At 49.2% G+C, this 27,271-nt stretch overlaps 14 protein-coding genes across 14 annotated transcripts; 7 read left to right on the top strand and 7 right to left on the bottom strand.

The window, feature by feature from the left end:
* Positions 1–801: 801 nt before the first annotated feature.
* N7508_011004 (SDR family NAD(P)-dependent oxidoreductase) lies at positions 802–1,763 on the bottom strand (the record flags this gene model as incomplete). The annotated part of the gene is made up of 2 exons (XM_058469064.1): positions 802–1,356; positions 1,404–1,763. The coding sequence occupies 2 exons, from the start codon at positions 1,761–1,763 to the stop codon at positions 802–804; spliced, it is 915 nt and encodes a 304-aa protein (XP_058316910.1).
* A 577-nt stretch (positions 1,764–2,340) lies between these two features.
* Positions 2,341–3,668, top strand: N7508_011005 (SGNH/GDSL hydrolase family protein; the record flags this gene model as incomplete). The annotated part of the gene is made up of 4 exons (XM_058469065.1): positions 2,341–2,385; positions 2,443–2,879; positions 2,928–3,038; positions 3,089–3,668. 4 exons carry the CDS (start codon positions 2,341–2,343, stop codon positions 3,666–3,668), a joined length of 1,173 nt encoding a protein of 390 aa, XP_058316911.1.
* A 222-nt stretch (positions 3,669–3,890) lies between these two features.
* Positions 3,891–5,135, bottom strand: N7508_011006 (purine-nucleoside phosphorylase; the record flags this gene model as incomplete). Its single annotated transcript, XM_058469066.1, has 2 exons — positions 3,891–4,970; positions 5,019–5,135. The coding sequence occupies 2 exons, from the start codon at positions 5,133–5,135 to the stop codon at positions 3,891–3,893; spliced, it is 1,197 nt and encodes a 398-aa protein (XP_058316912.1).
* A 1,048-nt stretch (positions 5,136–6,183) lies between these two features.
* N7508_011007 (nuclear transport factor 2 family protein) lies at positions 6,184–6,570 on the top strand (the record flags this gene model as incomplete). Its single annotated transcript, XM_058469067.1, has 1 exon — positions 6,184–6,570. One exon carries the CDS (start codon positions 6,184–6,186, stop codon positions 6,568–6,570), a length of 387 nt encoding a protein of 128 aa, XP_058316913.1.
* A 762-nt stretch (positions 6,571–7,332) lies between these two features.
* N7508_011008 (uncharacterized protein) lies at positions 7,333–8,836 on the top strand (the record flags this gene model as incomplete). The annotated part of the gene is made up of 4 exons (XM_058469068.1): positions 7,333–7,423; positions 7,472–7,717; positions 7,770–8,570; positions 8,619–8,836. The coding sequence occupies 4 exons, from the start codon at positions 7,333–7,335 to the stop codon at positions 8,834–8,836; spliced, it is 1,356 nt and encodes a 451-aa protein (XP_058316914.1).
* A 944-nt stretch (positions 8,837–9,780) lies between these two features.
* On the top strand, positions 9,781–11,172 carry N7508_011009 (FAD-dependent oxidoreductase; the record flags this gene model as incomplete). The annotated part of the gene is made up of 2 exons (XM_058469069.1): positions 9,781–10,767; positions 10,813–11,172. The coding sequence occupies 2 exons, from the start codon at positions 9,781–9,783 to the stop codon at positions 11,170–11,172; spliced, it is 1,347 nt and encodes a 448-aa protein (XP_058316915.1).
* A 297-nt stretch (positions 11,173–11,469) lies between these two features.
* On the bottom strand, positions 11,470–12,671 carry N7508_011010 (pectate lyase family protein; the record flags this gene model as incomplete). The annotated part of the gene is made up of 5 exons (XM_058469070.1): positions 11,470–11,934; positions 11,986–12,071; positions 12,127–12,212; positions 12,260–12,486; positions 12,561–12,671. 5 exons carry the CDS (start codon positions 12,669–12,671, stop codon positions 11,470–11,472), a joined length of 975 nt encoding a protein of 324 aa, XP_058316916.1.
* A 986-nt stretch (positions 12,672–13,657) lies between these two features.
* Positions 13,658–16,565, top strand: N7508_011011 (uncharacterized protein; the record flags this gene model as incomplete). The annotated part of the gene is made up of 8 exons (XM_058469071.1): positions 13,658–13,798; positions 13,850–14,002; positions 14,053–14,568; positions 14,631–14,810; positions 14,857–14,901; positions 14,984–15,193; positions 15,241–16,396; positions 16,447–16,565. The coding sequence occupies 8 exons, from the start codon at positions 13,658–13,660 to the stop codon at positions 16,563–16,565; spliced, it is 2,520 nt and encodes an 839-aa protein (XP_058316917.1).
* Positions 16,566–16,652: 87 nt separating this feature from the next.
* On the bottom strand, positions 16,653–18,307 carry N7508_011012 (putative aldehyde dehydrogenase; the record flags this gene model as incomplete). The annotated part of the gene is made up of 4 exons (XM_058469072.1): positions 16,653–16,937; positions 17,007–17,712; positions 17,765–18,215; positions 18,262–18,307. The coding sequence occupies 4 exons, from the start codon at positions 18,305–18,307 to the stop codon at positions 16,653–16,655; spliced, it is 1,488 nt and encodes a 495-aa protein (XP_058316918.1).
* A 315-nt stretch (positions 18,308–18,622) lies between these two features.
* N7508_011013 (uncharacterized protein) lies at positions 18,623–18,854 on the top strand (the record flags this gene model as incomplete). Its single annotated transcript, XM_058469073.1, has 2 exons — positions 18,623–18,644; positions 18,691–18,854. 2 exons carry the CDS (start codon positions 18,623–18,625, stop codon positions 18,852–18,854), a joined length of 186 nt encoding a protein of 61 aa, XP_058316919.1.
* Positions 18,855–19,094: 240 nt separating this feature from the next.
* Positions 19,095–19,949, bottom strand: N7508_011014 (YoaK family protein; the record flags this gene model as incomplete). Its single annotated transcript, XM_058469074.1, has 3 exons — positions 19,095–19,681; positions 19,732–19,761; positions 19,817–19,949. 3 exons carry the CDS (start codon positions 19,947–19,949, stop codon positions 19,095–19,097), a joined length of 750 nt encoding a protein of 249 aa, XP_058316920.1.
* A 1,443-nt stretch (positions 19,950–21,392) lies between these two features.
* Positions 21,393–22,484, top strand: N7508_011015 (isocitrate lyase/PEP mutase family protein; the record flags this gene model as incomplete). Its single annotated transcript, XM_058469075.1, has 3 exons — positions 21,393–21,602; positions 21,657–21,804; positions 21,862–22,484. The coding sequence occupies 3 exons, from the start codon at positions 21,393–21,395 to the stop codon at positions 22,482–22,484; spliced, it is 981 nt and encodes a 326-aa protein (XP_058316921.1).
* A 111-nt stretch (positions 22,485–22,595) lies between these two features.
* Positions 22,596–23,727, bottom strand: N7508_011016 (uncharacterized protein; the record flags this gene model as incomplete). The annotated part of the gene is made up of 3 exons (XM_058469076.1): positions 23,639–23,727; positions 23,059–23,589; positions 22,596–23,027 (listed from the first exon to the last, which is right to left on the bottom strand). Exons 1-3 carry the CDS (start codon positions 23,666–23,668, stop codon positions 22,596–22,598), a joined length of 993 nt encoding a protein of 330 aa, XP_058316922.1. The 5' UTR covers positions 23,669–23,727.
* Positions 23,728–25,105: 1,378 nt separating this feature from the next.
* Positions 25,106–27,211, bottom strand: N7508_011017 (beta-N-acetylhexosaminidase; the record flags this gene model as incomplete). Its single annotated transcript, XM_058469077.1, has 1 exon — positions 25,106–27,211. The coding sequence occupies one exon, from the start codon at positions 27,209–27,211 to the stop codon at positions 25,106–25,108; it is 2,106 nt and encodes a 701-aa protein (XP_058316923.1).
* Positions 27,212–27,271: the final 60 nt, after the last annotated feature.

Below are 27,271 nucleotides of genomic sequence, written 5' to 3' on the forward strand. Positions count from 1 at the left end.
TGCAAAGGTATCAAAGATAAGCATTTCCTTTCCCCTGTCTCCCTTGATCAGCCCCTGCTGATCCTGTTTCACTTTGTATTTCACATTCCTTCTAGCAATTCTAGACATTTTACATATTCTGGATATTTCCGTGTGAAAGCTTGTTCCGTGAGGTTGCATTGCATGATCTCACCACAAAACGCCGGATTGAGGGGAAAGCCATTCCCCGGAACCCCAGGAACAAGCCTATTTCGGCATTCCCCTAACTTTCATATAAATGTCAGCGTTTGCCCTCAGAACATGTCAAGATTGCAGTTTTAAAGATTTGATTTCAGACATGTATAGAATCACTGCCCTGGTCTTAAGCTAACCAGGGATCATTTCGGCGAGTGATAGGATCATCATAGAAATGGGACACGTAATGATAAAAGAATTAACTTACTAGCAGTTATTGATATTTTCTGATATTGAGATCTAGTTCAAGTCTTCCATCCTGTGTTTATATATTCCTCTCGCATGTCCTACCTTCGACCCCCTGAGCCCGCGGAACCCCATAACTAAACATGACTGGCTAGCTTGTCTGCGATGATGAACTAAGAGTATTACTCCTAATGACTCATTAGGAGTCAATAGTGGATTCTTATATGACTGATTTTCCGCATTCCCCACGTTCCTCATCATATGCCTAGTCTGATTGGGTCGTGCTTGGGTCGTGCGAGCGGCGTCCCAATTTGGACACGAGATATACTACGATGTGCATGAATATAACTCAATTATGCTCCATTTCTATGAAACTAGAGGTGTGCATTGTTCACCGGTCAATCAAACACGGCGAGCCTTGGCATCGGCTTGGATAGCCTGGTCGGCACGGCCCTTCCAGTCCTCCTCCCAGCGAGATAGCGCAGGTCGCTCTTCGTATACATCGGCACTTCCCCATTTCATCCGTGCTTGATCAAGAGCCCGATCGGTCTCTCCATCTGGACAGATGATGTAGAATGATCCATTCTCTAAACCAGTATACAATTCCTCGGCTACCTGGCTCGGATACCAGGCTCCTGCGGGCTTTTTCACGTCTGACTCGCTGGTTGGGCCCACATTGCCCATTAGACCTGTCCAAGTCCAGCCGGGGATGAGTAAGTGAGCGGCAATATGCGCGGTTGCCGGGTCGGAGCGGAGATCGTGCGCCAGATGCTCTGTCAAACTCTTGATCGCGGCCTTTGAAGCGTTGTATGCGGGATTGGTCCCGGGAGGGTTGGTGATACCTTGTTTCGAGCCAGTGATCACGATAGACTTGGCAGATTGAGACCCCGAGGATAGAACCAGTGGGAGAATAACGCCAAGTCCATTCAAAGGTCCAAAGACATTCGTATCAAAGGTCTAATTGTGTGAGTCCCTCGCTCGGAAGGACAGGCCTAGCGTCTTACCTTGGTCCAATATTCCTGATCTAACCAAGCATTCATGCGACCTTTTTCAGTAGTTTGTGGCTTATATCCTTTGCCCGCGTTCAGCACGACCAGGTCAATATCCGCAAATATTGCCCCAATCTGGCCCGCGATCTCTTTCCACGCACCGCGATCGGCCACATCCAATACATAGGCCTCTGTTTGAAGACTGGGATCAACATTCCTCAGAATCTCCTTTGCTTTGACCAAATTGTCATTGTCGATGTCAAGGAGAGCCAAGTGCATCCCCTTGCTCCGACAGAGCTTGGCAATAGCAAAGCCAACGCCGGAGGCAGCGCCGGTGATCAGGGCGGTCTTTTGAGATTGGATAATGTTACTCATGGTGATATATAGTCGACACAAGCAGATTTGCAATGAGCGCAGAAGGAGAATCGAAACGCAAGAACCTTGGAAGAGGAGACATTAATAACTGAGATGTCATCGCGGGGTTAGCGGAGATAGCTTCGGACCACTGAACTATACACATGTTCGTTCCATTTGACTATTGAGATGAGCGAGCATTCTCCACGTGGAAATCAAGACAAGGGAAGGTTGAATATAGCCGCGAGTTATCTTTCTATAGGCAAATGTATATCCCTGTCGACTCGACATACTCCGCAATTTCACCCGGTGCGGAGAGTATACGCGGGGTATAGGGAAGGGCAATATTTACCCACATTATCCGAAGGCGCTGGTTATCCAAGGGAGATCTTCCTATAAAGAAGAGGTACATTCTCCCAGCAGCAATGGGTGTTAGTTACGAATTTGACTGCCTACTTTCATCATGACTGTGCTAATTAGGATTCCTTCGCTGCTTCTTTTATTGTTTGCGCAATCAGTACTCTGTGTGCCAATCTCAACACGAAATGGTAACGGTAAAGAAGATAAATCCTCACATTGGGTGAACATATGGACAACCATGCCTCAACTGGTCGAACCAGCTAATCTTCCGCCTGCTCCATTTGTGCGTCTTTGATACCATATCAAAAGGGTCAGGGAACAAGACTGATGGCCAATCTAGAATGGATCAACATCTGTCTTCGCCAATACAACTATCCGCCAGACTGTGCAGGTTTCACTAGGAGCACAAGAGTTTCGACTTCGTCTTTCCAACTCATTTGGGCTTAATCAGCTCAATATCACTAGGGTGACTGTTGCTTTGCCAAAGACGCAACAGGCAGGGACCAGTGCCATACAGATCGAATCATCGAAACCCTTGCGTTTTAGTGGAAACCCGAGTGTCCAGATTGCCAATGGTGGACTGGCAGTGTCCGATCCGATTAAACTCCCCACCAAGGCCCAATCTATTCTAACGATCAGTATTTATCTGGAGAATGGACAGGAGGGATTTGCTTTTACCGGTCATCCGGGGAGCCGAACTACCTCATACTTGGCTTTTGGAGATTGGACCGATGCACGTAATATCACGGACTCATCTGTTCAAACAACAGATCATTGGTAAGAAGAAGAATTGTCGGAACTGATTCGAATACTCACATATTTCAGGTATCTCATCAGTGGAGTCGAGGCTTGGCTACCTTTTACTTCCAGTGGCTTCGTGATACTTGGAGACAGTATCACCGATGGCCGGGGAAGCACTACAAATGCAAATGACCGGTACGAATCCACCAAATCCACTGCGTTTCTAATATAACTGAATAAGACAGTTGGCCGGATCTGCTTCTGAGAAAAATGCAAAAACATGACTCTACATTGAATATCGCAACCCTCAACCAAGCAGCTGGAGGAAACCGCATTCTCCAAGATGGCCTTGGTCCCAGTGTACTCAGCCGTATTGACCGAGACGTGCTAGCACAATCAGGTGTGCAGTATGCCATGATTTTCGAAGGTGTGAATGATATCGGTGTCGCGAATAACGATACTGCCACCCAGGTCGAGATCGAGAAACAACTTGTGGCGGCATATAGACAGATCGTGACTCGGATACATGCTCTAGGAATTCCGGTCTTTGGTGCGACTATTACTCCGTTCGGCTCACCCTCTACCTCTGATTATGCACAGCCCTATTCCCATCCAGTGCGTGAGAACACTCGGCAACGAATCAACACTTTTATCAGGGAGAGTGGTGTATTTGACGCCGTGCTTGACTTTGATCGAGTGTTAAGAGATCCAACCGCTCCGTCTCAGCTGTTGGAGAAGTATGACTCGGGTGATCATCTACATCCTAATGTCGCTGGGTATCAAGCATTGGCGGATTACTTCCCTCTTGATATCTTCTCAGGGTGAAATTGATGCCGAAGCAGCGAATCAGAGGTGTACGGAGCTACAGAACGAAATAATAAATATTTCAAATAGCTGGTCAGCTGGATTGTATTGCTCATTTTGTACGGACCATAGAACCGTCAGGACATAGACCCTGAAATTCATTATCAGGTCCAGATCATAAGTACATAATAGTTTACAGTTGACACGACTCGTAGATCATCACTGTTCTAAGAGCGACATCAATTAGCCGCGGCGTGCGAGGCGCTGGCGCTTCGACAGGCTGCGCTTCTTGTATGCGCCACTGTCCACAAGAGCCTCCTTGCGTCCGGGACCAAAGTCAGGGGTACCACCGAGAGTACCGAAAATATCACCAATGTAGTTGCTAGGCTTGACACCAGCGGCGAAGGTAGTGTTCCAGCCGTCGAGAATACCCTCAACGACCTTGATTCCAGCCACGTAGAGGTTCTTAAGAGCGGGGGTAAAGCCACCCTGGTCGGCGTACAGAAGGTTGTAGACAGCCGACGAGCCGGGGTAGGGGCGGTCAAAGTCAGATGCAGTGCGCATGACGATGATGCGGGAGAAGTCAGTCAGCTTGCGGGCCGACGAGCGGAGAAGGACTTCAAGGGTGGCGTTATCCTCCTGGGCAGTGGCACAATAGTCACCAGTGCCGTTAGTCCAGATCTTGGTGGTGTTTTCGAAAGTCGAGCCAAGGATGTTTCCGCTGTAGTAAACATCTGAGGTGGCGACATCGCACTCGAGAACACTGGGGGACATGGTAGCAGCCTTGAACATTCCACTAGGGGTGACATAGTGCTTGCGGTAAGCCTGAGCGGTGGCCGAGTCAGAAAGGTTGGCCTGGCGGGCAAAGTCGACAGCCATGGTGCGCAGATCAGCGTTGATCTCAAACACTTCGGTTCCATAGATGCTGGTGGGGTACTGATCGGGGTAGTCCGCTCCTTGAGGGATATATCCAGTGGTATAGTTGCTACCGAGCTCCCGAATATCAATCTCATGCTGCAAAGCAACCTGAACAGCGTACCGCGCAAAGGTCACTGATCCAGTAGTGGTCTTCTTGGGGCTCACACCGGCAATACCAGCAATGAAGAAGTATGTTTGAGTGAGATCGAAGACGGGGGAGAAGGCAACGGAGGTGACGGTGGTCGCGGCATTGATTTCGGACTCGCCGGTGATCAATTGGCAGATCTCGTAGTCCTCGGTGCAGTGGACATCGGGGTACAGAGGCGATAGGCCAGGAAGGGTGATGTTATGGGCCAACAGATCGAACTCGGGGATGTTCCACCAGGCTTCAGCTTCGGGTTCAAACTATCACATGTTAGTCATGCGACAGGAAGCTCGAATGAAGGGGCATACCATGGAGACGATGAACACCTTGGGCGCAATGGGCTTAGAGGCCTTGTGCGTGCCGGTAGCTCCGACCAGGGCCCTACCAAGCAGGAATGAGGCGGCCAAAGTCTGAAGGAAATGCATGGTGAATTGGTAGCAGAGCTTGATTCAGCTTTCCTGAGGCGCCCGCGCCTTTTATATGAGCAAATCCTGAAGAATCTGTAATGCGTCTTCTGCGCTAGTGAGACACCATTTGCGCATGAGTGGGCATCCTTGAACCGAATACAGTTAGGATCTGCATCAGACCGTGAAACCGCGACGAGAAAAACACCGCCGATTTTCCGATTGGCATTTTTCGACGGGACTCCATTGCTTAGTTCGAGATCCAGGTACCCATATGATAAAGGGCGGCCAATTGATAGGAACTGTCCTTATCACGATATCGTGGTGACGAATTTCAATCGGAGGTTGCCGAGGATAAAGCTGAGTATGGCAGAATATAGCCAGACGAGATGCCAATGGTCAATATATTCAGATAGGGACCAATATATTGAAGATATGTGAAGATATCGCAGATATCACGGGATCCAGAGCGGGTTAGTTCCATGCTTCCGACCGCACAATCTTCTTTTCTGTTGATTCAGCTTTCCTTTGGGTCTTCTCTTCTCTTCTCTGTTCTATTGTCCTTTTTACTGCTGTCAATTTGCATTTTTCAAGTCATTAAATGCTTTGGTCTTTGTTGATCAGTCTCTCATCAACACATGTAGTAGGTGAGATGAACAATGTGTCGGCCACAAACCTAGGAACATTGTTTCAGGCACAAGGTACGAGGCACAAGATGTGTAGACCGTGGATCTCAGATGCACCCATATCTCCATGGATGAAATTTCAGAGGTCGAGGTCAGGTGACCCAGGGCCAGGCAGTGACGCCGGGGGCTTCAAGCCACCGTGTGCCAGACGCCGTTGTACGTGGGGCATGACGCATGTCAAGTGCAAAATAGACTGACAACAGCAGTCAAGTGTCGATTCCCACGGGTGAAGTGTTGATCCCCGGAGATTAACTCCAACGTCATCTGACGTCACTTCATCTATATAAAATCAAGTTCGCCTGTTTGTACATCTAGTGTCCATTTGCCTTTGCGCTTAGCATCCCTACTGCAAATCTGCGCCTCTACTCCTATATCTCTACATCATGCCAAACATCCACGAACGTATTCGCGAGGAACTCCTCAACAAGGAGCGCGCCCTCTGGACTGCCCTCACCTCCGCCGATCCAGCACCCGCAGTCTTCAAGCTCAGCAACCCAGAAGCCAACTTTATGTTCCCTCAAATGGAAATTCTCACACTCCAAGATGAGGACACTTTCAAGAAAGCGCTTCGCCCACCTTTCCACCGATTTGACGGGTACCAGTTTGAAGAAGTACGAACAATCATTGTCGATTTAATGGCCGGTGTCGTGACATACAAGATTCGCGCCGTGAGAGGGAAGAAGGAATACACAGCTACGGGGTCGACAACTTGGAGTCAGGGATCGGATGGCGAATGGACTATTGCTAGCCACTCTGAAACGTTGCTGTAATGCGGTCTCTGCAATTTTGGGCTATGAACTTCGGACAGATGATCTAGGCGACCGGCGAATGTGTATTTAAGTGATATGGTGCTACGCATCACGAGTCAACGACCTTTAATGTCATGTGAATTTAACACTTCGATAATACAAAAAGCAGTAGTGTCTTGCAGTAGTCGCTGATCAGCCGCTTACGCCATCGTGTTTCTCCATATAACATTATCTGTAATGATCTACAGCCACGCATTACATTTTGAACCGATTGGAATATCTTTCAATATTACTGGCTAGCATTGAATGCAAAAGAATGTGGTATTTATTGTTTTTTGGGTGGGCCGAGTTGTCAGTGCATTATGGAGTGATAAACATGCAGGATTTCAATAGCGTAATGCAAGGGCTCCCTGTTTGAAAAATTGTGCTTTACAGTATACCCCAGGGAAACCGGAATGAATGTCTGTCAGACAGCGAGCAAACTCACAGACACGGCAATAAAACAAGCCGAGGGAGCTGACTCAATATGCATTTTCATCTCTTGGTTAGGGATCTAGATAATTATGCTAGTGAGCACCGACATGAACCCCTAGTGCCTAAAACCGAAGGATAATGCATGCAACCCTGCAGCAGGCGATCCATCGGCTGTAGGTGAGCCGTGAGTCAGCCTCAGCAGAGTGCATTTGTATCCAAGGGTGAGTCCCTTGAACATTGGAGCAAAGTTAGTCTGTTGCTAACCAGTCACCGAATTTAGAACCAAAGTGTGCTCAGGAACAGATCAATATGACACTAGACTATGAAGAACCATGGGGTCTCCGATGGCGATCATCCCCATACTTTATTGTCACAGCCCTGGCGGTGGCCTTGCTCACTGGTAAGCTTCCCGTCTAAGAATCTGGTTGTCACTGGACTGAATATATAGATGAATATCTCTATGGATTCCTTGTTCCAATCTTTCCTTTCATTGTGGAGACTCGCTTGGGCATTGATGCGTCGCTCACCCAGCGGATCAGCCTTGCGATGCTTTCCGAGAGTGCGCTGGTCAGTGTTATAGCAAGTCCAATAATTGGGCACTATGCGGACCGATCTGATAAAAAGCGGGCTTGGCTATTGTCTGGACTTGCAGTTGCCTTGCTAGGCTCGTTGATTCTCGCCCTGGCCAATTCATGTAGGTGACCTGCTGTATCTTACAGCGTCCCGAACGACTAACAAATTTGTAGTATTTGCTCTTTTTGCCGGGCGATTGATGCAGGCACTTGGAAGTGCCTGTGTTTGGGTCATTAGCTTTGCAACGATTGCCGATCAGGTACCAGCAGATGACCTAGGTAAAGTGTATGGCTTCGTGGCAATTGCTATTTCCGTCGGCACATCCGGTGGTCCGCTTGTGGCTGGGATCTTATTTGACCTTGGTGGCTATTGGACTGCCTGGTCTAGTGTCCTTGTAGTCATTGTGTTTGATATCGTTTTCCGAATTTTGATACTAGAGAAATCGCAGCCTGAGCCAATTACGGTAAAGGCGGGCACTGACGCAGAGAGAGATGCTCTCATTCCACCATCGACAAGTTCGGACAACCATGAACACCCAACTGTTGACGAAAAGACAGGGCTAGAGTTCTATCTCTACTTGTTTCGTAACGGTCGCTTCTTTGGTGGAGTGGTCAGCTATTTCTGCTTCGCCCTTCTAACCACCAGCTTCGATACGACTCTTCCGCTTCATGTGCGCGACACCTTTCACTGGAAGAGCCTCCCGGCCGGTCTCTTGTTTGCCGCATTTCAGGGTCCTGCCGTGTTCCTTGCGGTCCCTGTAGGATGGCTGAAGGATAAAGTGGGCACGCGACACCCAACAGCGATTGGATTTCTTCTCCTTGTCCCTACATTGTGGATGATCGGAGTACCAGGAGACGCGAGATTCCCCTGGGCAAATCGGGGCGATCTTGGCCAGATTTTATACAGCGTTGCGGTTACCTGTGCCGGGGTTGTGATTTGTCTGCTGAACGGGGTAGGGATGATGGAAGCCACTCGTAAGTTTTGCAAAATTCCGACTCTATCTTGTTACTAATGCACTCCAGAGGCCGTCGAGGAGATTCAAGAGGCCCACCCAGGAATCTTCGGCCCCAATGGAGGATATTCCAGAGCAATCTCAGCAGTCAGCGTTAGCTGGACTCTGGGGATGTTCTTCGGCCCCATTCTCGCGGGATATGCCACGGAGCAAATTGGATACTATGAGATGAACTGTTTGTTAGGTTTGTCGCCCCTGTCAAAATTCTTCAGCCTATGTCGGCGCTGACTAAACCCAGCGGGGATGTGTGCGTTGTGCTCTATCGTCGCCTTTTGGAACTTGAAGTCTGTGCCCCAACGGCCCGCAAGTAAAAAGTCTTGCGTGGAGTTTTAGCATGCAAAAAACCCGGATGAGCCGCCGGTTAATATTGGAAAAAGTCTACCGGCGTTTGGGGTTGGCCGTTAGATAGAGTAGTGAAGGCCCGAACAGGACCCACAGGGGTTTCTCTTACTAGAGATCAAAAGTACCGGAACAGGGGGAATCACACGTTGAAGACCAGGATGTTTAGTCGATGCGAAAAGTGGCTTTAGTGGAAGCGTTTACACGGTAGGCGCTTCAATGTGAGATGACGACGATGTTTTCGCCTATCCATATTTTGGTCGGGTAAAATTCTGAATGGGAAGAAATAACGTTCACATCTGCATTAAAGACAAGGAAGTGTATGCAGAAGAATCCACCGTAAGTGAAACCGCGTCCAACTAGTATGCTTCCGAGACGAATAGGAAGAGTCGCAAAGGTTCCAGAAGTCCAGAATGCAGATGGACTCAACTCCGTCTTCCCCGGTCTGACTCGCCTCGGCTTACAGAGTCTGTCCTAGAACATTGCGGTCTCAGATTCTGTCAAAACTAAGCGCCCTATCTAGACTGGACGCCCCAAAGCCATTAAACTCAAGCGTATACTTGTTTTGTGATCAATCGGGAACTCAACTGTCAACTTTCATAGATCGACTCCACCGGCAACCACGGATCAAGTCGTGAAATGCCGAACGATCGCCTCTCCCGGCCGAACACTTGGACTTCTTTTTCTTTTTGCGACCTTTATATTCACACAGGGGTAAAGCTGTCAATTTTGCAAATTGAGCAAAGATCCCGCGGAAATCAGCTATATAGCTCCTGTATGCCAAGCCGCAGAATTTATTCCGTGAGAAATTTGCCTTTCACCCCCAGATTCCAATGGAGCCGATTCAACCGCCGCGTAATATCCTCATCGCCGGTGCAGGCATCGCTGGTATCGCCTGTGCCCTAGCTTTGTCCCGAGAGTTGTCACCATTTGTGCCCGACTTGAAGATCACAGTTTACGAGCGACACGACGTACTCTCCACATCCGGCGGTGCTATCAATCTCACGCCTGTCGCCCAGCGCCATCTTGCTCAGCTGGGGGTTCTCGATGAGTTGGATCGCATGGGAGCTGACGGGGGCGCCGATGTGGATGCTATCGAGCTGTTCTCCATGCGTTCCGGCCGATCTATCGGCTCCATCGACTTCACGGATCACAATGGCAACGGATTTGGGGGATACAAGGGCCGACGAGTGATGCGCATTATTCTTTCAGTTGCGATGTTGACTGTGGTGGAGCGAACGCGCAATGTTGAGATTATCTTTGGCAAGAAAATCGTGAAAGGCGAGGAGGACGATGACACAGCTACTCTGCATTTCCAAGATGGAACAAAAGCCGTTGGTGATCTGATCATTGGCTGTGATGGTGTTCACTCTGCTGTTCGGACAAACTTCGTCGACCCTGATCGACAGTCAGAATATACAGGAATCTCATTCCTGCAGGCCTCAATTCAGACCGATACTATTTCATCACGCATCCATTTCCGATCTTCAGCATTGAACATCTCGCGACATGGCTCAATGTTGACTAGCTATTGCGACCGTGATAATGATCAAATCTTCGCTGCTGCCATCGTCCAGTTCGGCCAGGAAGCTTTGAGTCGCTATCGGATAGAGCCCGGCCAAGATTGGGCTACGCAGAACAGGATTCGATGTGCTCTCCGGGAGGAGATGAGAGATCGCTTTGGCAAATCTGCCATGCCTTGCATTCGGGAAATGATCGAGAGCAAGGCGGACTGGATGCTCTACCCCGTTTTCCAAGTCCGCCCAGGAGGGCGTTGGTGCACCGAGCGATCGATTCTGCTAGGTGACGCAGCACATGCAGTATGTATTCCACCACGATCCACTTGAAGCACGCTAACATGAAAGATGCCTCCACGTGATGAGTCCGCTGCGTATGCGTTGGACGACGCCATCTTGTTTGCTCGGATTCTAGTTCGCTATCGCTCAGAACCCTTGTCAGAGGTCTTCGACGCATACGAAACTCTTCGTCGTGACACAATCAATCGTGCATTCAAGGAGTCCCACCGCATGTGGGATCGAAACAGAGACATGGGCCTGTTAGAAGGAAGACTCAAGGAGTGGACGATGCCTTTGTTCCTCCGGAACAATCGCGATCAGCGGGAAGCAGCATGGCAATTTGATGCAGCTAAAATTGCACTTCCCACACCAGCTCCCAGTGAAGATTTAGTATCACTCAACTCTTTTTTGAAAGATCAAGCCCCATGAAGGGATAATATAGCATTGGGAAGGGATGTGGGGGTGTTTAGGTTGCTTGCATGAGCCGGAGCGTGTGAATGTTTTAATGGATACCCGTGAAGCAATTGAATCTTTACAGCCAGCTATTGAGACTTATTACTAGGAGTTTCCTCAAACAAATCAATCGAATTGATGGGTAGAATAGAGCCTGGCCACTATCTCACAATAGGAGTAAGCCGAATAACGAGTGCGGCTCGATCCAAAGAAGACAAGTCACTTGGTACGGGCATCAACGACTCATAGGATATTTCCTATCCGTTGGAGCGCTTAGAAAGTCAAGGTCTGGCCAGCAGTGCCAACAACACCGGCCTGGACCTTGGCGGAGCCAAGAAGGTTGTAGCTGTAGGGCACGGAGGTCAAGGTGCCGGTCAGAGCAGTGTTCGAGCCAGTGCCAAAGTCGTTGTCCTTAGCCACAGCATAGCCCTCATCGGTGGAGTAGAGAGGCTTCTTGCTGCCGCTAAAGACGTTGGACTCAACCAGAAGCTGAGCACCGTCACGGGTGTTGATTCCGTCGCTGACGTCCAAGAAGTAGCTGTTGTAGACGTGACCGGTACCGAAGCGGAAAGAAGGAGCGCGAGAGTTGATGTTGTACCAGTAATTGTTGTTCTGGGTGACGTGAAGGTAGCCGGTGTCTTCATCGCCGTTGCTGTCAGAGTGTCCAATGAGAGACGCCTTGTAGTGGTCGTGTAAGAAGGTGTTGGAAACAGTGACATAGTCGGCAGCGTGAGTGATCTACACCATATTAGTATATGTGACATTCTCACACCCAGTAGTATTACGCACATCGATCAGACCATCATAGTAGTCCTTGCCATTGTCCCGGTCGGAAGAGACATCGCAGTGATCGATCCAAACGTTGGTAGATTTTTCTGAAGCAAGTTAGTGTGTGCGATATATCATAACGAATCTCGGATTTGCACTTACGAATGCCAATGGCATCACCGTTGTCAGCAAGGACTTTCTTCACACCCAAGTTACGGATGATAACATTGGATTCCCCCTTGACCAAGCTAAGTAGAGTTAGTATATCCACTTCATACGGGGAGGACCAACATACATGCCGAAGCCAGTGAGCATGGCAGTGTAGTCCTTGCCAATGATACTGGTGTTGCTGCCAACACGGACTTGATCGGCAGTCTTGGTAATAGGCCCACTAACGTAGACAACCTTGGCGGAGTCGCCGGAGACTGCTGCAGTAAAGGCAGCGTAGGAAGAGACGGTGGTAGTGGTACCACCAGCACCACCAGTGGTGCCTCCGTTTTGGCTAGCATAGCCAGTAGCAGCCTGTTATATTGCCTAGTCAGTCGCTATATCACGAACCAGTCACCTAGCTGAGTCCCCAAGAATACAATACTCACGTCATTGGCACTGGCCCGCTTGCCCAGGTTAGCGTTGGTAGAAGTAGGGGCTCCCACTGCCAGAGTGGAAAGGCCAGCCAGCACAGCTGTCATAAATTTGAAAGGAGCCATGGTCGGATAGATATCAAAGATTGTAAGGTTCCGGAGGAGTGAGGGAGTGTGTGATTCTGTGGATGATGAGGTCAAAGTCGTGGTCGGTTGAATGACTTTATATACTATCCAAGAGCATCTGTATGGTATGCGCTTCTTGCACAGCCCCAGCCCGTCGTCGTTGGTATAGAAGGATTTCCTTGCTGGATAATCTAGTGCAGTTTATTCCACGCGATATTCAACCAAGGTGGACAAACGGGTACTAATTCTCCGACGCACCAAGTCTCAAACTGACACTTCAGGGGTGGTCAGAATTAGCAGGACCCCATTTAGTCTGGTTTCTCTAGAGAACGAGACTTGGCACTGCCAAACGAGCTATATTCCCGCCACGGAGTCGGAATATCCGAGAAATAGATTGCATTGGCATCTGATAGTCCCCCCACTTGGACGACTCGACACCTTAGAACAGGATGATTATTTCAGGAGCTTCGCATTGCAAAATTTCCACAAATAATCTGAAACATGTGGCGATATAGAGGTGACGAGTGTTGCCAAGCTTGCCGGGGTTTCAGCGCCGCGCTTCGATCTTGGCATTCAGGACGGAGATGCAGTGGGATATAATTCCATCCATTGATGTATATTCTGGAGAGAAGCGCCAAATAATGTTCGCGTGGTCGTTTCAAACACCCCATACGAGTGTCTAGATCGAGCCGAAATAATAATTTCAATGCGCCAATGTGATATGTATAGTGACACTGAACGGATATGGGCAATTTCCTCATCCACGAGAGATGTGAGAGAGATGACGTGATGATCTGAGCCTGACAAGCTCAACTGCCATTGTCCGCTTGCTTCGCCAATTGGAAAAAGCGGAATATCTCCCTGCAATCGAGCAGACTTCACCTGCAGCAACAGTGGCTGAGTAATCCCTGCTATTTGCGGGGAAATTGCGGCATCGGATCATTTGCATTTGTTCACTTCACATTGAGCAGTATATCATAGGCGGAATGGCAGAGACCTTTTCATCCGTGCCGGTAGTTGATTTCGCCCGGCTGCATGACCCTGTGACGAAGAACGAGGAACTTGGGAAGCTGCGTGATGCAATATTCGTCGTCGGGTTCCTATACGTGACGAATACGGGATTAGAGGTGCGATCTCTCGCCATTCGATGGAGAAATACGCTCACACGTCAGAGGTAGGGCATCATCAAGCGCACCCATGAGCGTCTACCTGAGCTATTTGCGTTGTCCCCAGAGGTCAAAGAGGACTGTAATATGATCAACTCGCCATCCTTTCTAGGATATACACGTCTGGGGGCCGAGACAACTGCAGCAAAAACAGACCTTCGTGAGGTTTGTTTTCTCTGAGCCATCAGACACGAACGAAGATCTAATGTTCCTAGCAATTCGATTTTGGCACGCCTGGAGTGAAGCCATGGATGGAAGGAGATCCCTTCTGGCAGATGCTTGAAGGACCCAACCAGGCAAGTCTATGTTGGGAGTCACAGAATACCAGTATTAATGTCCTTCAGTATCCAGATCATGCTGGTGCCAAACCCCTGGTCGAGGAGTACATCACAAACATTGATAGCCTAGCACAAACATTCGTCCGCCTAGTCGCCGAATGCCTGTCACTTCCAGTAGACACGTTCGATGGTTTCAAGGGCAACATGAGTCGTTTAAAATTTGTCAAATATCCACCAGCAGCGCAAGACTCTCAGGGTGTTGGTCCCCATAAGGACTCGGCAGGACTATTCACATTCCTATCCCAAGACGATGCAGGGGGACTCCAGGTACTCAACAAAAATGGACAGTGGATCGATGTCTCACCCATCCAAGGCAGTCTAGTGGTCAATATTCAACAGGGATTCGAAGCAATCACTGGGGGCATCTGCGCGGCCACGACCCATCGAGTTATTGTATGTTGCTGCGATCCACAAGGGACGTGCTAACCCTGAGCTATGCTGACCATGACTCGCAGGCACCTACTACCAAGACGCGCTATAGTATTCCATTCTTCCTGGGAGTGAGACTGGACCTGACGCTAGATCAACTCAAGGAATCTGCAGCGCATGTTGTGCAGCGCATCCCGACCACAGACGATAAGAAGAAGCGCGCCGTAGACGTGCCGAGCGAATTTCTCTCTCCCCTGTATTCTTGTGTAAGTGTTATGAGGTTGGTTCAGGGCCAGTACTAACTGGTTGCAGTTCGGTGAAGCGCACTTGAGGAATCGGATCTTGAGCCACCCTGACGTGGGACAGCGATGGTATCCAGAGTTGTTTGCGAAGTATTCTCAGCAGACTCTTAAATAGTGCAATATAAGTACTGCAATAGACAATGCACAAATATGAATCAGCCCAAATCGCGTCGATTCAAAGTGGAGATGTGTTTCCGGGCGGGGTTCTCTCTTCGTACATCATAAACATGTCTAACGCCATCCAAGAGCTTCAAAGCCGTCTAACAGCTTCGACTGTCTATACTCCTGACTCGGACAAGTATCGGGAGAGTCTCATCCGCTGGTCAGACACTGGAATCAAAGATGCGGTAGGAGACATAATCTCCGGGTAAGACGCCTGACTGACGTGTTGCAGGGCGTTGTAGTTCAGCCAACTGAGGCGAATGATGTCTCCGTTGCCATTTTGTGGGCCCAGGAAAACAATATTGATATCGCTGTCAAAGGCGGAGGCCATTCGACTGCCGGCACCAGCTCAAGTGATGGTGGCTTGGTGATTGATCTGTCGCGCATGAAACAAGTCACGGTGGACACCACACGAAAGAACATCACTGCCCAAGGTGGAGCGACCTGGAAAGAGGTCGATGAAGCCGGTGCAGTTCATGGATTGGCCGCTGTTGGAGGAACTGTGAATCACACAGGAGTTGGGGGACTCACGTTGGGAGGAGGTTACGGATGGCTGAGTGGCCAATATGGCCTCACCATCGACAATCTGCTCTCTGCGACCGTGGTTTTAGCGGACGGCAGTGTTGTAACAGCTTCTGCCAGTGAGAATCCTGACTTATTTTGGGGTTTGCGAGGCGCGGGCTATAACTTTGGTGTTGTGGTCGACTTCACCTACCAGGCTTATGACCAGACCGCACCAGTGTTCTCCGGTGTCTTGGGATTCACGGCGGACAAGCTGGAAGGCATTATTGAGCAGCTCAATGGCTCTTTGGCGCAACCTGATGCGCGCTCTGGGGCTATGTGTTTCTTTGCACTCTCACCCGATGGTTCTCCCATGATTATTGTCATCTGCTTCTACAATGGCACGCGTGAAGAAGGCCAGGCACGATTTTCGGGACTGACAACCCTCGAGCCAGTTCTTAACACGCTTGATATGATCCCATACTCGGTAGTCAACACCCTGCAAAACCCCCAGGCAACTTATGGTGATCGCAAATCCTTCAAGGGAGTTTTCTTTGAGCCGCCGTTAGATCCTGAATTCGCCCGAGTAATTTTCAACGATGTTATGGCCAAAATCCAGTCCGATGCAGATCTCAAGAGTTCTGCAATCATTCTGGAGTTTACTGACATGCGCAAGATCTGTGAGGTGCCACTGGATGCAACCGCACTCGCAAGCCGCAATTCGACTCAGAATGGCATTGTCTGTCTAAGATGGACTGACGCGTCCAAAGACCTGGAGCACCGAACTTGGGCACGCGAAGTGCAGTCTAAGTGGAAAACCGAGTTGGATGCCAGGACTGGCCAAAGTGCAGGATCGAGTGTGCCTCAATACATTAACTACGCCGAGCGTGAGTGCTTTCGCCATCTTATACATGATTATTGCTGATCTTATGTCTAGCTGGCGATGCTGCGGTGGCTAATATCTACGGCGAAAACCTCGGTCGATTGAAGCAAGTAAAGGCCAAGTATGATCCCAAAAATGTCTTCCACAAAATGCAACCCATTTCTGGTACTTAGGGGTTTTGATATTGAGAATATATAGCAATTTGAGACACAAGACATAGACAACAATTTCAAATTCGATATACGACGTATTTTCATAACTCACAGCTTGGGAAGAATGTGGTACTTGACAGCCTTCACACTAGTCCAACTCTCCAAGGCCTCTTCGCCCATATCACGACCAAATCCGCTTTCCTTGACCCCGCCGAATGGGACATTGGGGCTCAACATTGCCCAGGCGTTGACAGTAACCTGGCCTGATTCGATGGCCCGTGTTACGCGATGCGCGCGACTAATGTCGTTGGTGAAGATGGCAGCACTGAGTCCGTGATGGGAGTCATTGGCCTTGTAGATAACTTCGTCTTCGGTATCAAATTTGGCGATGCTCTGTAGTTCCCTCTCGTGTTAGAATTCAGTTTCAACGAGAAATTGAGGATGATATTAGTATTGACTTACTGCAACAGGTCCGAAGATTTCTTCACGCATAATCGTGGCATTGTCGCCAACGTCTGCAAATGCAGTGTTTTCAACAAAATATCCCTTGTCGCCAATTCGATCACCACCAAACAAGAGTCTAGCTCCAGACTCTTTGCCTTGACGAATGAAGTCAAGGATCTTTTGGTGCTGAACGTTGCTGACCACAGGGCCCTTGGTAGTTGAAGCATCCAATGGATTGCCAACAATGGTCGGGGCATTGGTGGAAGCTTTCTTATAGGCCTCGATAAATCGGTCATAAATTGAAGCCTGAACATAGATACGCGAACCAGCCGCACAGATTTGTCCGTTGTTTGCTGTGATTCCAATGCGGGTCCAGAGCAGTGCGTTCTCCAGATCACAGTCGTCGAAGACAATTGAGGGTCCCTTGCCACCGAGTTCCAGACTGACCTTTTTCAGATTGGTTCGGGATGCCGCTTGCATAATCTTACGTCCTGCAAGAGTACTACCGGTGAAAGCGATCTTGCGCACCTCCATATGCTCTGAGAGCGCTTGGCCTGCGCTGGCTCCTTCACCAGTGACAATGTTCACGACGCCGGCAGGAATACCAGCTTCCTTCACCAGCTCCGCAAGCTTCAAAGCATAAAGAGGAGATAGCTCGGAGGATTTGATAATCAAAACGTTGCCAGTCACCAAGGCAGGGGCAAGTTTCCAGATAGTAATCATTCTGTGGATAATTAGCCCCTTCTGTAGGTATGGTCTCAATGATAGAGGCTTACAGTGGAGCATTCCAAGGCACAATGGCACCACAAACACCCAAGGGTTCACGATGAGTATAAGCGATGCCACCGTCCAGTTCGAGCGTTTTCCCATCAATCTTGTCTGCCCAGCCTGCATAGTATCGAAGACAGCCGACTGCCTGAGGGATGTTCATTCCGATCGAGTCGGTATACAGAACACCAGCATCCACAGCCTCCAATGATGCAAGATCCTTGGCATCGCGCTGGATCAAGTCTGCAAGCTTAAGGAGGAGTTGAGCCTTGACATGTCCAGGAACTGCTCTCCATGCATTAAAACTGGCCTTGGCGCATGTAACAGCGTTGTCAATATCTTCTGAACTAGCAGCAGAGATAGTTCCAAGTTTGTCTCCCGTTGATGGGTTCTCTACTTGAAGGGTTTGGCCTGTGGACGAAGGTACAAATTCATTGTTGATAAATAGCCCGGTCGGAACTACTTGGTGAGCAGTGGTCAACGAACAGAGTCATACAAAGCCTACCTGTGATTTGACGGCCTTCAAAGCCGGTAATAGTCAATCTCGCCATGATCAAGGATGGTCAAAAGGGCTCAGAATTGAAGGACTGAGGCATCTTTTGTATGTGGAAGCTCGGAATGCATTCCGGCGTGCGGAACAGGGGCTAAACCAAACCCCCGCAATTCCCGAGGTGTGAGATATTGGAGATTGAGATATTAGAGACATAGGATCTGATATGGGGTAATAGTAATGGAAATCAAAGATGAAGTGTCGTGAAGCTATTACCTCCAGGGGAGATTGTCTGTGATTATGTCACCCTGTTAACTCCAAGGTTGTCAGGGGCTGAATCTGCCCCTCTTCTACAACACCCTGTGACTGTGACAACATGCCTTCTACCGATGCCCTTCGTATGAATATCCTTGGTTATTTATGACAACATACTGACTGTAGCAGAGCCACCTCTTACTCCTGCCGAGCGCGCCATTGTCAAAAGCTATGGCGGGTGGACGCAGTTCATGACTTGCTTCGGCCTCAAACCGTGGGAAACTGAAGACGAAGAGGAAGGGAAGAGGATCCTAGAGACATTTACCGCGAACTCTGAGGAGGAGAATGCATAGTAGCAATGCGGGCAACCAGCTGTGGGAAATCTATCTCTCTCACGACTATTGTCGTTTACCCACTGCCACCTACTCAAGAAATTGCTGCAAGTAATAATCAACTGGGGCTACTTTTCTTTCACTTCTTATTATATACTTTAAAGCTGTAAGCATGAGTGATGCAAGGGCAGAGCATCATGCTCATTATGCCCTGAACGACAACAACATCTAGTCAGGGCGGAAACCTGCAAATAGCAACTTCTACCTCGCCTTCCACAACCCCCAGGCTATAACAACCACGACTTTAATCCCTGCTGACAGCCACAGAGTGGGGGAGATCGCCTGTGTGGCTTTGGTCACCCATCCACCAATGATCGCCCCAAGCAGCGTTAGCACAAACGCGATGACCCGACGGTCGCGCTTCTGGTTTCGGATCAGGAACAGCTTCGGGTCGGACACAAGATCACAGAGAAGACTGGTAATGACCACGGTCGGAATCTCATTGAAACCTAAGGCGCGACTCGCCACAATCTGACCGGCGGACTGGATGCTGAGAAGAACAATCGGAACCTCTTGATCCCACGGGGGTGTGGTCTGCGACAGCCGGTCATCGAGTGCACTCGATATGGCTCCGCCTTGGACAAGACCGGCAGTTATGATAATGATGCTGGCTTGCAACATGAAGGACATCATCAGTGATCCACGCCTTCGTGCACCCAAAGCACTGTGTAAGCGCGCGAAAAGGAAACACCCGAAGACAAAGCATCCGATCGATGTGAGCGAGCGCGCCCAACCATACGGACGAGCGTTCTGGTTTGAGGCTCCTAATCCAACGAAGATTGTGTTTCCTGTGGCCTGTCAGATTGCAATTGGATTCCTTCCGGAGTTGAGGTCATACCGGTCTGCATGGACACAAAAGTGTTGTAAGCTGAAAAGGTTAGTCTCGCCTAGATCACACAATCAGGGATCAGTGTGGCTCTCACCGTTATAGATTGTACTGTCCACAAGTCCTGAGGTCAAACAGCATGCAAAGAGAAGAAGATCGGCATGTTGAGGCTCGATTTCAGCCTTGAAGGATGCAGCAAATCCTGCGAATGCACCTTTTTCGGTGTCCATGGTGGTATCTGAATGGATTGGAAGGGGAAAAGACTTGACACAGTCAGATAGAGCCCGAAGAGACCTTCAAGAATATTCGGAGAAACACCAGAAATACAAAGAGATAAAATAACAAACCTGCAGTCCACGGGGGATGCCTGAGGGACCATTCCTAGCCTTAACAAACCTAGCCCTACGAAACCTTCTCCTCCAGTCCTGTCGATCGCATCATCTTCCTCACACCAAATGCACCCCAAGACGGAGCCAAGCGCGTCCTGCAACTCCGTGGACTCCGGGATATATTAGCGATCTGCAGTCCTCGACGCAAGATAAGGGGGGATCATTACCACATGTAGCGTCCCATGCCTCTATTCGCTCCTCTGCGGCCTGTGAGCTGGCCGGGCCGTTGTCGCTACGGGATTTCTTCGAGCAAGGTTAGTCTCCGATGCGTGCCTAGAGCGCCAAGGATTACTCTCGGTGGAATCATTCATGGCGCCGAGCAGCTTGGCGCCGACTTTCTTGTCATGAACTCCACCCCGGGAATTGCACTGGTGTCACTGCGGATTTCCACTGAGGGGTTGATGTACAACCAGTGTTTGCTGGCCAAGTGTTCTCGCTTCTCAAATCCAAGCCTGTGGAGACAGCAAATCGTCTCACTGGGAGTCACTGCAAATGATACGATGTCCACAGTCTTGCTGACGGGCGTTTGGCTGTTGATCTCCCGCCCGAGAGATAGCGTGAGGAGCTTGGCGAACTAGGGTTCTTGTGAAACAATGCCATCTGCCAAGAGTCCTCTTCTGCTCAACATATTGCCACCAATGTGCAAATCTCCGCTTATGCAAGAGCGACAAAGAAGGCACACATCTGCAGCATGCAGTCATGATGCCAAGAGACCCTAGATTGATTACCCCCCCTGCTCAATACAGTAATTGTGATAGTGAATCAGCGTCGGAGTGGCCGTCGCCGACCACACTTGAAGCATCTAGACAAAATATTACACCGGTGCATAGTTTTGACCCTGGTCCATGCAGATATTGACCAAGACTTCAACGCCATTCACATGAGTGATTGATGGGAAAAGTTCTCAACAATTGCCCGAGCGGCTAGCACTGTATATCGCGCAATGTGTCTTCTGGTCTAACTGCGGCGGGGCTGAGGTCATCTGGTTTCTGAGGCATGGCCAGTACGACGCGAAGACAAGATAAGGTCATATTGAGGCCTTGGCAATTCGGGGAATGTTGCATCTCCGAGAACCCAAGAGCTCTTGGTTTGGTGGGAGTGTACTTTCTCTAACATCAGGCAGGCGCTTTCGGTCCCGATTTAGTCACTCGAGTCGAGCCGTATTACTCCGAAGACATTGCACCAGAAGGTATAAAGAGGGGATCTATCTTGGTCTTTGAAAGCTACCACAAGAATCACAGATCAAACAACAAAGCCAACTCGTCAATCAATCAATCACCCAAGATGACCATCACAATCACCGTTGAGAAGGACGGGTACTACGAGGTCAATGGCACACGCCAGGAGCCAACCGTGTCTCTTTATGTCATACCTGCGGCTTCCAAGCTGCGCCGGATGCTTAAAGATACCAAAGACCTCATTGTATGCCCTGGCGTATATGATGGCCTCTCCGCTCGTGTGGCCATGGAGGTTGGGTTCAAGGGACTCTACATGGTACGAAGAAGAAATATAAGACCAGGCGGGTGCAGATGTTAATCTTATCAACAGACTGGCGCTGGAACCACCGCCTCACGCCTGGGCATGGCAGATCTGGGGCTAGCTCAGCTCCACGACATGAAGACCAACGCGGAGATGATTGCCAATCTTGACCCATTCGGCCCCCCATTGATTGCAGATATGGATACTGGCTATGGAGGTATGTATAAGTTACAGACAATGGATATGCCTGCCACACATGCTAACTACCTGCTAGGCCCGTTGATGGTGTCAAAGTCTGTTCAACAATACATCCAAGCAGGCGTCGCTGGCTTCCACATTGAGGACCAAATCTCCAACAAGAGATGTGGCCATCTTGCAGGCAAGAAGGTTGTCAGCCTGGAAGAGTACCTCATGCGAATTCGCGCCGCCAAGTTGACCAAGGATCGTCTGCACTCGGACATTGTTTTGATTGCACGGACGGATGCACTGCAGCAACATGGCTACGAGGAATGTATTCGTCGACTTAGAGCTGCTCGGGATATTGGGGCAGATGTTGGATTGCTTGAGGGTTTCACTTCTAAAGAGCAAGCTCGACAGGCAGTCCAGGACCTCGCCCCCTGGCCCCTTCTCCTCAACATGGTAGAAAATGGAGCAACCCCGCTCATCACTACGAAGGAAGCAGAAGATATGGGATTCAGGATCATGATCTTCTCATTCGCTACAATTACCCCTGCTTACCTGGGTATCAAGGCGACCTTGGAGCGACTGAAGACGGAGGGAGTGGTTGGTGTCCCCGATGGAGTGGGCCCGCGGAAGCTGTTCGAAGTCTGTGGATTGATGGACTCGATGAAGATTGACACGGAATCTGGGAACGATGGCTTCTCTGAGGGCGTTTGATGGAAATTGTTGAGAGCTTTGTAATTATCTTGTTTGAATTTGTAAAGCAACGGAGATCTCTATAGCTAGACGTTCAAATTGCAACCCTTTCCGTTCCATGAGAAATCTTCATCAGAAGCAACTTTCCCCTTGTAACTCTGACAATTGATCTTCCGATTGCCCTTCAGATTCAGTTGTCAATGATAGTGTATTAAATGACGAAGAGGAAGTCTTGACGATCTCCTTTTCTATAACCGACCAGTTGCCCGGCTGTAGGATTTTGAAAAGTCCAGGCCATACACTGTAGTCTACAGTCTCATTTGCGCCCGCCTCTTCCATCAGGCTTCGCATATTCTGATCCCGGAAAGGCATTCGAGGGTGACTTGATCGAAGTATATAGATGCCATCTTGACATTCGATATTTTGTTTCAGCTGGATACATCGCTGAATGAGATTGTTCAGCTGATTCGTTCGCTGCAACTTATCTGTGGTAGAGTATTGAGAGAACCAGTCTTCCACCTGATTCACAATACGTTGTTGCTGAATTTGCAGCTCCACTGGTTTCTGGGATACTGTAGCGCTACTCATTGCGCACCTCCAATGCCACCAGATGTGATGGGGGTCTGGTTTGGTCAGTGCTAACGAAAAAATAGGTATGATCCAGTTGCTTCAACTCACAAAGTTCCTCAACTATGTTGTCCAGGTTGCAGAGATAGTTGTTCCACGAAGCTTCACATCCCACCATATATCGGACCCAAAATGTCGTGAAAATCAGGCGCGCGATGTAGGACTGGATCCCATCTATTGTTAGGACATGTGCGGCATCGATTGGCTGCATATTGTGGCCCTCTTTACCCATTCCATGTTCACCAAAATGAAGACATATCCAGTGTCGGAGGTCATCATACAGAAGGCGAATAGAGTGGCAGAATTCTTCCTCACTGAAAGACTTCATTCCAGCTTGAAAGTTTGCTAGTTGCGTTGTAAGGAGGTTGTTTTCTTTTCGGACGACGTCTACTTCCTGTATAGCGTCTTCAAGTAATTCGGCCCGTCGGCGTGCTTGTTCTTCTGCCATAAGCCAGCGCCTTCGCAGTGATTCCGCTTGTTTTCCAATAAATCTTATTCTCTTTCGAAGTGGTTAGGAGCAATCCAAGCAAGGAAAATACGAAACAAACCCAATGAAGAATCTCGACTTCGATGCGCATGTCGTCCAAGTCCGCGTTTCCTAGTCTGATCAGCCCCGTTAAACCAAATGCCAGAGGAACTAGTTACCTAAAGGAGACGACAGTGGACTTAGCGTCGACTGAGGTGCGTCAGCTGTCATGCTGTTCCGGTTCATGAACCTTTTTGCATGTAGCACTACATGTAGCAGTGAATCCATCAGTGGTACCTGAATGACTGTCAGCATGAGAAAGAACATCAAGGGAACCAAGCCTGTAAAATGTGATTAGATGATAATAATTCATGACAACTTCATGACCAGCTCTCCACGACAAGGTTTTGGTTTTGCTCTCTGACGTTGATCTTAGCAAGATCCTCAAGCCAATGACCACAACCAAAAGAAGGCAGTAGCTTTTGTCTTCCATGTAACTTATGCCGCTTCCATAAATACCCTAATATTTTAATCTCTTCTAAACCTGATCCAAATTTGGTGCGAACTCAAGTCACGATATCGAATGTCAAGATGACAGCCAAAGTGGAAAGATCGAGACTCATTGTGGGCATCGACTTTGGTACTACTTTTAGCGGGTGCGTAGCCTGTTCTCTTAAAAGTTTAACCAGCTTTTGGCCAGTGTTCCTGGGGAATGCAAGATTGCCCGGAAGACATCGAGGTCAACCAGTCATGACTAGGGGGTGGAAATAGTGAGTCTTGATCGCGAAGGCAGGTTCTTTGAAACTAACAGCATATCAAACACTCCCCAAAAGATCCCAACAGTGGTTCTTTATGACGAGAAACGGATGAAACGCGGCTTTGAAGCTAAGCAGTCAGTTCAGCCAGGGAATCAGCACCAACTTGTTGAAGGAGTCAAGTTTCTGATGGATGAGAGACAAAATTCCGTTATGCCCCCACGAGCGAGCCCGAGAGTTTTATATAAAAAAAAGGGCAAATCAGCTGTTCAAGTCTCCAGTGACTTCATGGCAACCCAGGTCACTCATGCTCGTGAAATGTTGAGGCGTGTGTTCACACGATCGCAATATATATATCTTGCTTAAATAAAGCTGTTACAATTTATCCTGATGATTTATAATAGGAAGGTGGCTGTATGATTGTCTGTGATGCTGGAGGTGGAACAGTCATCAGTCTTCGATAGCAGAACATGATTTAATCGATATAGGTATAACAATATCGAGTTTGATCTGTTTTGACACTAACATCTGCATCACTGTTATTTAAGCTACAGTTCAATTGGGTTTCTTGAGGCAGTGTCAAATCTCGGTATTAAGGTAGACTCGGGTGAGTGTGGTTTACAGGTTGTTGCTAAATTGGATGTGGTAGGGATTGGCTTCATTGCTGAGTATTAGCTGGTCAGAATATCTTGAAGAAATGCCGAGCAAAAGCAAGAGTTAGCTACGCCTATGTTTTATATTCGAGCTGATCGTGCCTGAGCTTGGGAATTTTGAATGGTCAACGTTATTGGACTTCAGACATGTCTGCTTCCATGACGAAGAGTAAGGTTGTGCAATCCGGAGCCCTGCAAGGTTTCGAGTGGTGCAACAAAAGCCATCTGACTCCAGGAGAAGACTTTGTTTTTTCCTCCGTAGACGAATACTTCAAAGCGCCCGGCAAAAGTACCATCCACCCACACCCGACTACCAGTAGTCTTGCTGGTGGAGATAGTAATTCGGGATTGCTGAGGAACTTGTACGATCTCATGGGTCGAGGTGGTCGTGTTGGCCCAAATTCGCCCCGGCTGAGTTTGATCAAATCCATCAGTCTCTGCGACGGAGCGCAAGGGGTACGGCCATCCGTCAGATGTGAACGTTAGCTGACCCTCCGTGGATAGAGTAAGTCTAGCGTCTGAAGAGCTCAAAGCGAATGGACCAGTAACCTCAAGATCAAGGGTGTAGTCCATGCCCTTGCTGCCGTGACCCAAGTGATGTTCACCAGGGTTCGATTGGGAGTCTGAGGACCACGACAACAGAGTTCCTGATTTCTTTCGTGACTCCACATCCAGGCGGCGATCGAGGTTTTGCCCAACAGCTCGAGAGGTCAACAAAGACATGGACGTATCCAACTTTCCTTGTTCCAGGCGTGGACCACGATTACCAGACCAGGCTCGCGATGCAACGACTGGAATGCCGTCACGAATCGCGTAATAAGCCTCAAGCTGGGTAGTCGCGTCTGGGCCATTGTCATTCCATGCAGCCATGATGGCACCTTGAACAGCCTTCGCATCCGGTTGTTCAGTTATGTTCACTGAATTGAACAACTGCGGGGCCCACTCCCACCCGGTCCGACCAGCAAAGCTAAGCAAACGAGTGTTGTTGAAGAACTGAGGGTATGGGGCCGGGATGATAGGGACATGGTCGTTTTTCAGAGACATGTAGGCCCACGTATCTTCAGAGTTGAGAATCTGGTACCCGTTGCGAGCCAAATCAACCGGATCCGATTGACCAAACTGCCAATGCTGGATAGTGATATCCTTATCAATCGTGAGATTTGACGGCTCATATGTTCCCCAGATACGGACGCTTTTTCCAGCTGTCTTTTGGACGAACTGAGACATTTCGTTGACGAATTTCACATAGTCATCACCAAGCGTGGAGTCATACTCGTCAGCGCCGATATTGACCTCCTTCGTGTGGAACCAAGGGAGAAACTCGGTCCAGATGGACTTCATCAAGGGAATGGTGTCTGGATGGGAGAGATTAAGCAGGTCCCTGGAGTCCAATGCCAGCTCGGGTTTCCATTTAGTGACAGTGAGGCAGTGGCCAGGGCTTTCAATCTCCGGGATGACTGTCACGCCTCGTTGGGCACAGTGCTGCTGGAAATCATCAAATTCGGCGCGGGACAGCGTTTCGTTCGGTCTCTGGACCAGGGGCTGAAGATTTGGATCTTCGGGATGCAACGCGAACTGCGAATATACTTCGTTCCATGTGACGTTGGGACCGCGACTCAGAGGGTAGTTGTCCGTGGCGTGGTAATGGAACTCGGACATCTTGAAGAATGAGGCATAGGTGCACAGATCCTTCAAGAACTCCAAAGAATACCACTTGCGACCAGCGTCAAGCAGAAAGCCTCGAGTGCTGTATGCCGGCGCATCCTCAACGTGACCAGCTGGGATAGATGAGCGTGTCAGGACAAGTTGCTGAAGAAGCGTCCGCGTTCCCCACCACATGCCGCGCGCACCGGATCCTCGAATGAACACACTGCCATCCTGTACCTCCAACTCGTATCCCTCCTCAGTCTTGCCACCGTTCTCATATTTGAAGCGGTCGGAACGCGATGCGCGACTCAAAAACACGCCTGACGCGTTGGGAAATCGGGTAACGGTTTGGAGGTCCCAGGAGCTATTCGTAAGCTCCTGCAGGTCGTCACGGAAAGTATTTGCGAACTCGAGGGCCGAGGGAGGGATCAAGGTCAGACCATTCTGGTCTCTCAGTGGTGCGAAGTCAGCTTCGAGGTAGATGGTTCGGTTGGCTGAGTCTAGAGAAAAGCCCTTGCCAGAGACAGGCTCAAGGTGTACTGGGGGTAACGTCTGCAGCGCGCATGCGACAGCAGCAAAGGAGAGAACAATCCACTTCATGATGCATGATGGGCATCGAGAGGGCCAACATGGTATCAATAAATAGTCAAGTCAAATAGC

This window comes from Penicillium antarcticum, assembly GCF_028974205.1.
Source record: "Penicillium antarcticum strain IBT 31339 chromosome Unknown utg000009l_segment0_segment0, whole genome shotgun sequence".
NCBI classification, from domain to species: domain Eukaryota; kingdom Fungi; phylum Ascomycota; class Eurotiomycetes; order Eurotiales; family Aspergillaceae; genus Penicillium; species Penicillium antarcticum.